This window comes from Bubalus kerabau, chromosome 23, assembly GCF_029407905.1.
Source record: "Bubalus kerabau isolate K-KA32 ecotype Philippines breed swamp buffalo chromosome 23, PCC_UOA_SB_1v2, whole genome shotgun sequence".
NCBI classification, from domain to species: Eukaryota; Metazoa; Chordata; class Mammalia; order Artiodactyla; family Bovidae; genus Bubalus; species Bubalus kerabau.
The window spans coordinates 13,827,435-13,840,842 of NC_073646.1; the positions used below are offsets into that span (position 1 = coordinate 13,827,435).

Below are 13,408 nucleotides of genomic sequence, written 5' to 3' on the forward strand. Positions count from 1 at the left end.
CTAATAAGGAATTAAGTAAATGAGTATGGTACATTTGCATTGTAGAAATCTCATCGGCCATATATATAAGAGAATTTGGGGGCTTCCCTGGTTGCTCAGTGGTGAAGAATCCAGCTGCCAATGCAGGAGACACAGGTTCAATCCCTGGGCTGGGAAGATCCCCTGGAGGAGGGAACAGCAATCTACCTCAGTATTCTTGCCTGGGAAATCCCACGAACAGAGGAGCCTGGCAGGCTATAGTCCATGGGGTTGCAAAGAAGTCGGACACAACTTAGCAACTAAACAGCAACAGCATTTCTTACAACTGAATGTGACTGTACAATTACTTCAATAAAACTGTCAAAAAAGAATTTTGTAGAAGAATATTAAATACCATGCTCACAGACTTATCAAATGAGAGCAGCAAACTCTCAATTTAAATCAGGGTTACTCATTATATCAGTAAAATAATTATGTGTGGTGAGAATTTATATACCAAAAAAAAGACAAAAACTAAAAGCGTATATGATGTTACAGTAGTAATTTCTGGTAATAGAATAACAAATGATTTTTATTTTTGCTTACTTATACAGTATTTTTTATTTTCTAATAATGGAGGTTGGGTAAAAAGGGAGGTACACACAAAAGAATTCCTCTAATTAGATTACAGGCATTTCTACCTACAGAACAAATACCTAGGTGTCCCCCTAGTGGAAGACTAGACAAGGCTACACCGGGTACACCTGGCTGCGACTTTTTACAGAGCTAAGAACCCACCCTGGAGAAGGAAATGGCAACCCACTCCAGTATTCTTGCCTGGAGAATCCCATGGACGGAGGAGCTTGGTGGGCTACAGTCCACGGGGTCGCAAAGAGTCGGACACGACTGAGCGACTTCACTTAAGAACCCACCTGCCAATACAGGAAACGTAAGAGAGGCGGGTTCGATCCTTGGGTGGGGAAGATCCCCTGGAGGAAGGCGTAGCAACCCACTCCAGTATTCTTACCTGGAGAATCCCATGGACAGAGGAGCCTGGCAAGCTATAGTCCATAGGATCGCACAGAGTCGGACACGACTGAAGCGACTTAGCAGCAGCAGCAATTATAGTCAAGACCTTTCGAGAGAAACAAGAGCCTGAGATTAACAAACTATTCTGCTTATACAAAAAATTTTTAAAAGAGGGGCCCATTGCAAAAGAAAGGAGCAAACCTCACCCTGGGTAGCAGGTGCTACCAATTCTAAGCGCAATCCTTAGACTGACAATTAACTTTTTCAATGGATAATGTCAGGGAGCTCAGTTCCTTGGGTTTACATCTCCTCTCTCGCTTTGTGGTAGCTTGTGGTCTAGTGGGTCTAGGCCGCCTGACTCTCAAATCTAAAATACAAACAAGGTGAAACCTGAAGTCCGCAGCAGACACCTGTTGAGAGCGATAGCACCTCCCCGCGGACTCCACGAATCTTCGATTCCTCTAGGTTCCTCTTCGGCTGCGTTCGGCCGGCTCCCGTCCTGTCGGGCTCGGCTCTCTTCGGCTACGTTCGGCGGCTTTCGTCTCAGACTCGGCTCCCTTCGGCTACACTCGGCTCTCTTCGGCATGGTCCGGCCCACTCTCGTCTCAGACTCGGCTTCCTTCGGCTACGTTCGGCCGCCGCCCCGGAAGGGCGCCCATGGAGCCGGTCTCGCCGGCTCGAGTGACGGCTATGGCGCCGCTCTTGGAATATGAGCGGCAGCTGGTGCTGGAACTGTTGGACGCCGACGGACTGGTAGTGTGCGCCCGCGGGCTCGGCGCGGACCGGCTCCTCTATCACTTCCTCCGGCTGCACTGCCACCCGGCGTGCCTAGTGCTGGTGCTCAACACGCAGCCGGCCGAGGAGGTGCGGCCGGCCGCCGGCGCGGGGGACAAGGGGACCCCGAGAGGGGTGGGAATCCTCCTGAGTGGACGTAGGCCTCGCGCGGAGGCCAGGCCTCTGAGGGCGATGCGGGGCCCTGACGCGGGCGGGAGGGCGTGGAGTAAAGGTCCCTGAGGTAGATGCAGGCCCCTGGCGCGGGTGCGGGAACGCTGAGACGGTGGGAGAGGTCCCGAGGTGGTTGCAGGACGCTGACGGAGGTGCCAGGACCCTGAGAGGGCGGCGGGGTCCTGAGGGAAGATGCGGGACCGTGACACAGGTGCGAGGACCCTGAGAGTGTTGGAGGGTCTCTGCGAGCAGTTAGGGGAGTTCATTTGAGGAGGATGGAGATGGGGAGAAGGATCGGAGGTCTCTGGAGAGGGTGGGGAGATACTTGGAGGAGGATATGGGTGGGAATAACGAGGCAGTCCTGAAGTTGGATATTAAGGGACTTGCTGGAGGCAGAGCAGTGAGGTCCCTAAAAGGGAAGAGTGATGGGGATGGAGGAGTCGCTGAGGGGAATGGAAACTTAGGAAACGCTGAGGCTGGGGAAAACTAAGCAGGGAAGAGGACGTCCTGGGGGTTCACCCAGGCTTTGGGACGAGGGGCCTAAGGTCAGAAGGGAAGGGAGCTGGAAGCTGGGCGTATTCCGAAAGGGGACCTGAGTCAGGGAGAGTAGAGGACCCTGAGGAAAATAGGATACACCTGTGTTGTGGGATAGTGACAGATGTCATAGCCTGGTTGACAAGTCTGATGAGCCCTTAGCTATCTAGAGCAGGTGGCCTCAAGGATAATGCCAGCTGAGAAGAGTGACCATAAACTCCTAAGAGCTGGGCACCGGGCTGATTCATCTGGGTGTCCCTAGTGCTCGACTGGGACTTAGCACGACAGGTGCCCCCCAGGAAAAGTGGCATAGAACTGAAGATGTGAAGAACCAAAGGTCCCACTGACGTGATGAAATCCCCTCTGGGGGGGACCCAGACAGAACTAATAGTCTAAAACCACCTGGGAAAAGGGTTCCCTTGTTATCTTCTCACATGGTACACGTGACTGCAAAGCCACCTCTGGCAGGCAGTATTTTCTAGGTAGCAGTCTTTTAGCCCAGGATTTTAAAGTCTTTTCGTTGTTAAACTGCTAATAACATCTCGAGTGCAATGAGTCTTTAGTGCAAACCCCAAAACAAAAACAAAACCCTAAGTAAATGTCAATTGATTGATTAGTGTTAAGTAGTAATTTGTGTGTTCATTATAAAGTTCATAATCTCTGAAAAAGGCAGCATGTCATTTTAAGTACAAATGCTGCTGCTGTGCTATGCCGTGCTCAGTCATGTCCTTTTTGTGACCCCATGGACTGTAGCCTGCCAGGCTCCTCTGTCCCTGGGATTCTCCAGGCAAGAATACTGAAATGGGTTGCCATTTCCTTCTCCAGGGCATATTCCCCACCCAGGGATGGAACCCAGGTCTCCTGAATTACTGGCAGATTCTTTACTTCTGACCCTTCAGGGAAGCTCTTTAAATAAAAACACTTGCAACCTATTAAAAACTGCCCTGTATTAAATAGTCTACTAATCCAGTTTAATTTGATTTAGGAGTATTTTATCAACCAGCTGAAGATAGAAGGAGTTGAACATCTCCCTCGCCGAGTAACAAATGAAATCACAAGTAGCAATCGCTATGAAGTATACACACAAGGCGGTGTGATATTTGCAACAAGCCGAATACTTGTGGTTGATTTCCTGACTGATAGAATACCTTCAGATTTAATTACCGGTGAGAATTTGAAGCCTTATTGTTATTTGCATATAAGTTTCTTTTTTTCCCATGCATGTCTGTTCTCTCAGCTAAACTCCAGACTAGAACCTTGTTGTAAACAGCATTGGATGTTTTTTGGCTCAGCATTTTGCTTCCAGGTGTTAACACAATACCTGACACATTTTGGATGCTTAGTAAATATTTATGGCCTGAATAAGAAACTAAATGTAAGATGACATTTCTGTGTTTTTTAAGCTCATATTCAGTCAATGCTTAGTAATTGACTGGCGGTTGCTTTTAGAAGCTAATCAGATTTGAATGTTTATAAATATTCTTTATATATCCCTTAAAGTAGTTTGGTTTTTCCTCTTTAAAGAGTATTTTTTTTTTAACCATGATTTTGAAATTTTCAAAACAATTTTTTTCAGTGTCGTTCACTTACAGTGTTACATTGGTTTCGGGTGTATAACACAGTTAATTCTATATTTTATAGAGTATACTCCATACAAATTTATTATAAAGATTGACTGTATTCCCTGAGCTGTACATTACATCTTTAACTTGTTTCTTTTATACTTAGTAGTTTGTACCTCTTGATCTGCTTTTTGTATTTTGCTTCTCCCCCAGCCCTCTCCTCACTGGTACCGCTAGTTTGTTGTCTGTTCCTGTTTTTTTACATTTGTTCATTTGTTTTTTGTTTGTTTTTGTTTTTTTTAATTTTATTTTATTTTTAAACTTTACAATATTGTATTGGTTTTGCCAAACATCGAAATGAATCCGCCACAGGTATACATGTGTTCCCCATCCTGAACCCTCCTCCCTCCTCCCTCCTCCTTCCCCATACCATCCCTTTGGGTCGTCCCAGTGCACCAGCCCCAAGCATCCAGTATCGTGCATCGAATCTGGACTGGCAACTCGTTCCATATATGATATTATACGTATTTCAATACCATTCTCCCAAATCATCCCACCCTCTCCCTCTTCCACAGAGTCCAAAAGACTGTTCTATACACCTGTGTCTCTTTTGCTGTCTCGCATACAGGGTTATTGTTACCATCTTTCTAAATTCCATATATATGCATTAGTATACTGTATTGGTGTTTTTCTTTCTGGCTTACTTCACTCTGTATAATAGGCTCCAGTTTCATCCACCTCATTAGAACTGATTCAAATGTATTCTTTTTAATGGCTGAGTAATACTCCATTGTGTATATGTACCACAGCTTTCTTATCCATTCATCTGCTGATGGACATCTAGGTTGCTTCCATGTCCTGGCTATTATAAACAGTGCTGCGATGAACATTGGGATACACGTGTCTCTTTCCCTTCTGGTTTCCTCAGTGTGTATGCCCAGCAGTGGGATTGCTGGATCATAAGGCAGTTCTATTTCCAGTTTTTTAAGGAATCTCTACACTGTTCTCCATAGTGGCTGTACTAGTTTGCATTCCCACCAACAGTGTAAGAGGGTTCCCTTTTCTCCACACCCTCTCCAGCATTTATTGCTTGTAGATTTTTGGATCGCAGCCATTCTGACTGGCGTGAAATGGTACCTCATAGTGGTTTTGATTTGCATTTCTCTGATAATGAGTGATGTTGAGCATCTTTTCATGTGTTCGTTAGCCATCTGTATGTCTTCTTTGGAGAAATGTCTATTTAGTTCTTTGGCCCAGTTTTTGATTGCTATAGCTTTGTAGTATAGTCTCAAGGAAGGTGATAGCTCCAGTGTTGTTCTTTTCTCTCAGGATTGGTTTTGCTCTTTGAAGTCTTGTGGTTCCAATCAAATTATTTGTTCTAATTCTTTAAAAAATGTCATAGATATTTTGATTTGGATTGCATGAAATCTGTAGATAGCTTCAGGTAGTATGGTCATTTTAACAATATTAATTCTTACAGTTCATGAACAAAATATATTTCTATTTGTCTTCAGTTTCTTTCATTGGTGTCATAGTTTTCAGAAATCAGATCTTTCACCTCCTTGGTTAAATTTATTGTTAGGTATTTTATTCTTTTTGATTAAGTTGTAAAATGGATTGTTGTATTGATTTCTCTTTTTAATACCTAATACTTAGTGTAAAGAAACACAAACAGATTTCTGTATATTAATCTTGTAGCCTACAACTTAATTTATATATTCTCAAAGTTTTTTGATGGAGTTTTTAGCATTTTCTATATATAGTATATATCTGGAAATAGTTTTACTTCTTCATTTCCAATTTGGATGCCTTTTATTTCTTTTTCTTGTCTGCTTGCTGAGGGCAGACCTTTTAATACTATGTAAATAGAAGTGGGGAAAGTGGACATCCTTGTCATGTCCCTGATTTTAGAGGAAAAACGTTCAGCTTTTCACCATTGAGTATATCATTAGCTGTGGATTTGTTATAAATGGCTTTTATTATGTTGAGATGTGTTCTGTCTATCCAACTTTGTTGAGAGTTTTTATCATGAATGGATGTTGAATTCTGTCAAATGCATTTTCTGTATCTATTGAGATTATGTGATTTTTATCCTTTGTTTTGTTAATGGTTCAGTATTCACAAGTCAAGTTTCAATATTGAACCATCCTTGAATCCCTGAAATAAATCACACTTGGTCATGAAGTGTGATCCTTTTTATATATTGTTGAATTTGCTAATATTTTGTTGAGGATTTTTGCATCTGTGTTCGTCAGGGATATTTTCTCTTTTTTGTAGTGTCTTGTCTGGTTTTGGTATCAGAGTAATGTTGACCTGGTAGAATGAGTTTTGAGGTGTTCCATCCTCTGATTTTTTTGATAGTTTGAGAACCATAGGTATTTACTTTTCCTGTAATGTTGGGTGGAATTCCTAGCCCTAGATTTTTCTTTGTTGGGATTTTTTTATTAGTGATTCAGTTTTTATTACTAGTTAGACGGACCTTTGTTGACAGAGTAATATCTCTGCTTTTTAATATGCTCTCTAGGTTAGTCATAACTTTCCTTCCAAGGAGTAAGCGTCTTTTAATTTCATGGCTGCAATCACCATCTGCAGTTATTTTGGAGCCCAGAAAAATAAAGTCAGCCACTGTTTCCCCATCTATTTGCCATGAAGTGATGGGACTGGATGCCATGATCTTAGTTTTCTGAATGTTGAGCTTTAAGCCAACTTTTTCACTCTCCTCTTTCACCTTCATCAAGAGGCTCTTTAGTTCTTCACTTTCTGCCATAAGGGTGGTGTCATCTGCATATCTGAGGTTATTGATATTTCTCCCGGCAATCTTGATTGCAGCTTTTGCTTCTTCCAGCCCAGCATTTCTCATGATGTACTCTGCATATGAGTTAAATAAGCAGGGTGACAATATACAGCCTTGACGTACTCCTTTTCCTATTTGGAACCAGTCTGTTGTTCCATGTCCAGTTCTAACTGTTGCTTCTTGACCTGTATACAGGTTCCTCAAGAGGCAGGTCAGGTGGTCTGGTATTCCCATCTCTTTCAGAATTTTCCACAGTTTATTGTGATCCACACAGTCAAAGGCTTTGGAATAGTCAATAAAGCAGAAATAGATGTTTTTCTGGAACTCTCTTGCTTTTTTGATGATCCAGTGAATGTTGGCAATTTGATCTCTGGTTCCTCTGCCTTTTCTAAAACCAGCTTGAACATCTGGAAGTTCACGGTTCATGTACTGCTAAAGCCTGGCTTGGGGACTTTTTGAGCATTACTTTACTAGCGTGTGAGATGAGTGCAATTGTGTGGTAGTTTGAACATTTTTTGGCATTGCCTTTCTTTGGGATTGGAATGAAAACTGACCTTTTCCAGTCCTGTGGCCAGTGCTGAGTTTCCCAAGTTCAGTGAGCATTTTTATGACTCTTATTTTAAACTCTTTATCAGGTAAATTACTTATCTCTGTTCATTAAGGTTTTTTCCTCAGAATTTTATCTTGCTCTTTTGTTTGGAACATATTCTTCTGTATTCTCATTTTACTTGACTTTCTCTGGTTGTCCCTATGAAGTTAGGCAACACAGTTACCTTTCCCAGTCTTGAATCCATGTCCCTGTGTGGGCATGTCCTTTGCAGTCTGTGTGCCCCATGGGTGCTTTTGGTGGGAGAGCTGGATCTGAAGAGAGCAAAGACTGCATCTTCCCTGAGGGTGCGCTGGTGGAGCTGTCTTGTTGGGGGATAGGGCTGGGGCAGGAGGGGCCGGAGCAGGAGCCTGGTACAGGCTGGCAGGGTGGGAGGGGCTGCGGGGTCCTGCAGGGCAGCTGGAGCACCAGGCAGCTTTCAGTCTGCTGCCTCTGCTGAGACGTCTAGGCATACTTGCTCTCTTCAAGAGTGGAGTCTAGGTTTTCTGCAGCCCACTGGTAAGCCCCACTGCTTTCCAAACCAGCCAAGGGGGCTTGTCTTCCCAGTGCTGGACCCCTGGTACCCAATGTGGGGTTCAAACCCCTCAGTCTTCAGAGAGGATCCCTGAGCCTGCGAGATCTCCCTCCTCTTCTGGGTCACCCACTGGGGCTGTGGGTCCCAACAAGATCTCTTTTCCTCCCCTCCTGTCAGACTCCCTGGGGTTCTTTCTCCATAGCCTTGGTTGTAGGAGAGCCGTTCTACTGGTCTACAGGTCATTCTGAGAGAGAGTTGCTCTGTATGTCATTGTAGTTTTGATGTGTTCATGGTGGGTGGAACGGTGGTGAGCTTGGGGTCTTCAAACTCCACCATCTTGATCCCAACTCTCTCCCATGATTGAAATTAAACTAAGCAGTTGCTTAGTTATTTTGAGAAGTATGGTTTAATGGTAGCCAGAATTAATGTAGAGATGGAATCATTTTTCACTGTTGTTTGTCCTTCGGGAAAGCTTTTCTGATTTCCCCAAAGATAATTTAGGGGCCCCACCTCCGTCCTCCCCAGTCAGAGCACTTCAGAACACCACACTGTATTTGCCTGTTTGTCTGTATTGCTCATGAGATGGCAAGCCTCCTAAGAGTGAGGAACAACTTCATCCCAGGCTGAGTAACTGGTGCATAGTAGATACCAAACACATATATGTTAGGTGAATGATGTATGTATATACTGTGGTCTTTAATGACTTCTAAAGGGCAGAGACGTGCTGAAATTCATAATTGTCCTTCCTACTATATCTAACACATTGCCCTGAGCCTCAAAGACCCTCAAGTAATATTTAATGCATAAATGTATGAATGAATGTTTTTTAATGGAAATATCATTTGTAATACTTTATAATTTTATGTATTTGTTTTTTCTGTGCTGGGTTTTCATTGCTGAGTGACCTTTTCTCCAGTTGCTTTGAGCAGGAGCTACGCTGTAGTTGTGGTGTGTGGGCTGATTCTCATTGTGGTGTCTTCTCTTGTGGAGCATCGGCTCTGGGGCACTCAGGCTTCAGTAGTTGTGGCTCCCAGGCTCTAGAGCACAAGCTCACTAGTTGTGGTGCCTTGGCCTAGTTACTCCATGACATGTGGAATCTTCCCGGATCGGGGATTGAAATTGTGTCTCTTTCATCGGCAGGCAAGTTCTTTACCACTGAGTCACCAGGGAAGCCCTGAACCAATGTTTCATATGATTCATAGTGAACTGATCGATGAAAAGTTTTGCTGTACTTTTATATTTATCAGTTATAAGCCCATGACAGGGCTGTACAGTTAGGGTCAGACTCGGTTGACTTTGAAGGGTAACACCACTGCTTACAAGCAAGTTACTTAATTTTCCAAAGTCTCAGTTGTCTCATTGCTTACGTTGAGAAAATAGTGCCTTGTGAAGTTATCATAAGGACTAAATTAGGTAAAATAAATATAATTGCTTAGTACAGTACATGGTACATAATAAATAATAGATAATAGCAAAAAATAAAGGCTTTGTATAGCCCAAAATCTTGATACATTGTAATAAAATATTTTACTGCTTGTTGCTGCTGCTGCTAAGTCGCTTCAGTCATGTCTGACTCTGTGCGACCCCATAGACGGCAGCCCACCAGGCTCCCCCGTCCCTGGGATTCTCCAGGCAAGAACACTGGAGTGGGTTGCCATTTCCTTCTCCAATGCATGAAAGTGAAAGGGAAGTCGCTCAGTCGTATCTGACTCTTAGCGACCCCATGGACTGCAGCCCACCAGACTCCTCCGTCCATGGATTTTCCAGGCAAGAGTACTGGAGTGGGCTGCTATTGCCTTGTCTGTTACTGCTTGTTGGTTTCTTATAAATTTAGCTTTACTTAAATCCCAGGGACGGGAAGCCTGGTGGGCTGCCGTCTCTTACACAGAGTCGGACATGACTGAAGCGACTTAGCAGCAGCAGCAGCAGCAAGTTGATAAAATGGAAAAAAGTATTGAAATGACCACTAGATGTCAGTATTACTCTGTGACTCCTAGTAACAGTTCACCCTAATAAGGCAGAAAGCAATCTGAATCAAAGGACTATGCAAAGTGTAGTTTATAGGTGGTTCCTAATTAAAATGCCATTCCCATTTCTGATTGATTCCCAGCCAGTAATGAAGCTGGAGCTGTTACTGCTCCTTGGCTGAACAGAATGCAAATGAACCAAAGAAATGAATCCCTTCAAATGCTGCAACCCCTGGGATCATCGTCTATCCCCCACATTCTCCCGGCCCCCGTAGAAGCTTTCAACACAGCTGTTACAGACCAGTGTCCTAGGAGCGTGTAACCCCCTGGGAAGTCCTGAATGCACCAGCCCTAACTTGTTCCTGTCACTAGCTCTTAGCATCACTGCACCCACCCTAGGCATCCCTGCCAACATGACTTCTCAGTAGTGGGAGAACTGTGAAAATATCTCCCCAGTTTATACTTTCAAACATACAGGGAAAGAGGATCCTTTCATTGTTTAGCATATTCTGACATCTCTAAATAGACCTCAGAACACACTTTCCTTGGGAAACTTAAAGGAAAAAAAAAGTTACATGTTAGATTTACATACCCAGTGCTGTAATTCAGCTTTATCGTCATTCAGACTGTATGTCATTTTTAACATTAACTATTAGTAAAGATCAGTTGCCAGTGGTCCCATATTTGGCAGGAATGAGATGGGTGCTGAAGACAAAGATGACAAGATGGCAGGGTGCTCTCCTGAGTTAGGCGGCCTCTGGGTTGGAGCTCACCATCACTAGGGGCCAGCTGTGTGACCTTGGGCAAGTTTCTCCATTTCTGTATGGCTCAGTTTTCTCTCCTTTCTCTTAGGATTATTGTGAGGGTAAACTGACATCAGGTGTATGAAATTCTTTGCATTATGCATGGCACATAGTAAGCACACTCTGATTACTTCTTCTTATAATGATCTTGTGCCCAAGCAGGAGGAGATAGGTGTAAAGAAATAATTACAGTGCAGCAAAATGAGATGCCAAAATGTGGCACTAGAATTGCACCCGGAAGCCTAACTTACTTGTACTTTTTTAAGGGGGAGGGGTGCATGGTCCTCAGATGATGTCACCTAGTAGGAAGAATATAGCTGTGTTATTAGACACTCATGATTTGGAACCTTTGGCCTCCATTTACTTGTAGGGTGACCATGGTCAAGTTGCTTTTTCCTGATCTCTATAGTAATACCTACCCCTTAGAGTTATTGTGAGGATTCAGTGAAATAAAAATCTATAAAAATACCTAAGCCCAGTGCTTAGGGCTGGGATAGAATATACGTCTCTTCTCCCTCCTTCTTCTGGCTTCCAAAAGAATGACAACCTTTTGGAGCACACCATTTTCTTAACTTGAGATTCACCTTTTCTTTAGAAGTCTATTTTCTAACTTTCATGTCCTATTTCATTGAGGACCACAACTGTGGCCCAGAAACATACTTGGAAAAACCCACCTGCTAGGTACTGAGTATTTTCTGAGTAGTAGATTAGCTGTGCACATATACTGGTGTTGGCTTCCCCTGGAAAAAGGAAGTGGCAACCCACTCCAGTATTCTTATCTGGAAAATCCCAATCCATGGGATCGCAAAAGAGTCAGACACCACTGGACAACTAAACAACAACAACATTTACTGGTGTTATTGAAAATCCTTTGTCTGCAAATTTCTACTTAGCACTATTTATTTTTACTGTCTTTCAAAAGCAGTTTGCTTGGCTAGAATAAATTTCAGCTCCATCTACCTCAATCTAAATTTAAATACCAAAATAGTAGAATCTGAATTGAGTCTATTGAACTACTAGGAGTCATGGGTTACTATTGTCATTTTCCAGACCCCAGGAGTGATGAGAATGGGAGCAAAAACAAGCCAGTGAGTTTACAGCAAATATATATGGTACCCGGCTTGGTTTAGGTCTAAAAGGCAAGAATTGTCATAGAATAATTGACATCTGTGCACCCGTGTCATTTCACGTCTCTCTCTAATTTCCCACTAATCCTACTGCACCACAGAGGCGTGTGTGTATGATATATGCACATGAGAAATCATCTGGTCCAGAACTCTCTTCTTCTAATTAAAGAAACGTGTATATCCTTGTTTTTGCAATTCAGAGGTGTCATTGTCACATCTACCCCACAAAACAGATGTTTAAGCATTTTTTTTTTAGATTTTTATTTCAAATAGACTAATTTATCTTTCAGTAGAATATACTCTAATTCTGAAAGTTGAATTCTTATAATAAGTGAAGCAGATGTTCCCCAGACTTCTGAAAGGCAGCTATTTTGCAAAGTTCACATCTGATTCACATATAAAAGAACAAATGGCCCACTTGACTTTGAGAAATTCTTCCTCCACCAGGTCAGACACACCCCACCTCAGGGCCTTTGCTCTTACCCTTCTTTCGGCTGGAACTCTTGTGGCCCACATGGTCACAAGGCTCACCCTCTCATCTCCATCCAGCCTTTACTCACTTAAGACCTCAGTGAGGCGTACCCTATCTGAAATTGCAAATCCTAAAAAATACAACAAACTAGTGAATATGACCAAAAAAGAAGCAAACTTACAGATACAAAGAACAAATTCGAGGACTGTCCAGTGGTTAAGACTCCATGCTTTCACTGCAAGGGTCATGGGTTCCACCCCTGGTCAAAGAAGTTCCACGCGCCTCAAAGTGCAGTGAAAAAAAAAAGAACATATTAGTGTTACCAGAGAGGAGAGGGAAAGAAGGGGCAATATTGGGGTAAAGAATTAGTAAATACAACTATTAGATATAAAATAAGCCACAAGGATATGTTATACAACATCGGTAATATAGCCAATATTCTATGATAGCTATAAATGGAGTATAACCTTTCAAAATTGTGAATCACTGTATTATATACCTGTAACTATAATATTGTATATCAACTACTATTTTTTTTAAGATTAAATAAGTAAGAAAATTGCAAACCACCACCTCTTACACATACTCCTTGTCTTCCTCTGATTCATTTTTTTCCCCTCAGCACTTATCCCTTATAACAACTAAATATCTTACTTACTTATATTACTTATTGTAAATGCCACAGGACAGCTTTTCGTGTTTTGTTTGTGGCTGTATCCTCAGCCTAGAATAGCTTGCCTATGCTCAAATAAGGCATTCAGGAAAACTGTGATGAATAAGTGAAAGCAAGCATAAAAATGACATGTCTTTTGTGCACTCTAAATTATGATTTTTCCCCCCTCAGGCATCTTGGTATATAGAGCTCACAGAATAATCGAGTCTTGTCAAGAAGCATTCATCTTGCGCCTCTTCCGACAGAAAAACAAACGTGGTTTTATTAAAGCCTTCACAGACAACGCTGTTGCCTTTGACACTGGCTTTTGTCACGTGGAAAGAGTGATGAGAAATCTTTTTGTAAGGAAGCTGTATCTGTGGCCAAGGTAAACAGCATTATGTGACCAATTTCTGCAAGAGAAACTGGTGTACTTTAATTTCA

The 13,408-nt window shown here is 42.7% G+C and overlaps 1 protein-coding gene across 1 annotated transcript in view; it reads left to right on the plus strand.

Annotated features, from left to right (window-relative positions):
* The first annotated feature begins 1,402 nt into the window (after nucleotides 1-1,402).
* ERCC4 (ERCC excision repair 4, endonuclease catalytic subunit) overlaps nucleotides 1,403-13,408 on the plus strand; it is a 39,312-nt gene continuing 27,306 nt past the window's right edge. The window contains exons 1-3 of the mRNA XM_055562417.1: nucleotides 1,403-1,851; nucleotides 3,452-3,632; nucleotides 13,157-13,352. Of these exons, the coding sequence (XP_055418392.1) occupies nucleotides 1,645-1,851; nucleotides 3,452-3,632; nucleotides 13,157-13,352 (584 nt within the window). The 5' untranslated portion in view covers nucleotides 1,403-1,644. The remainder of the gene's footprint in view (nucleotides 1,852-3,451; nucleotides 3,633-13,156; nucleotides 13,353-13,408) is intronic.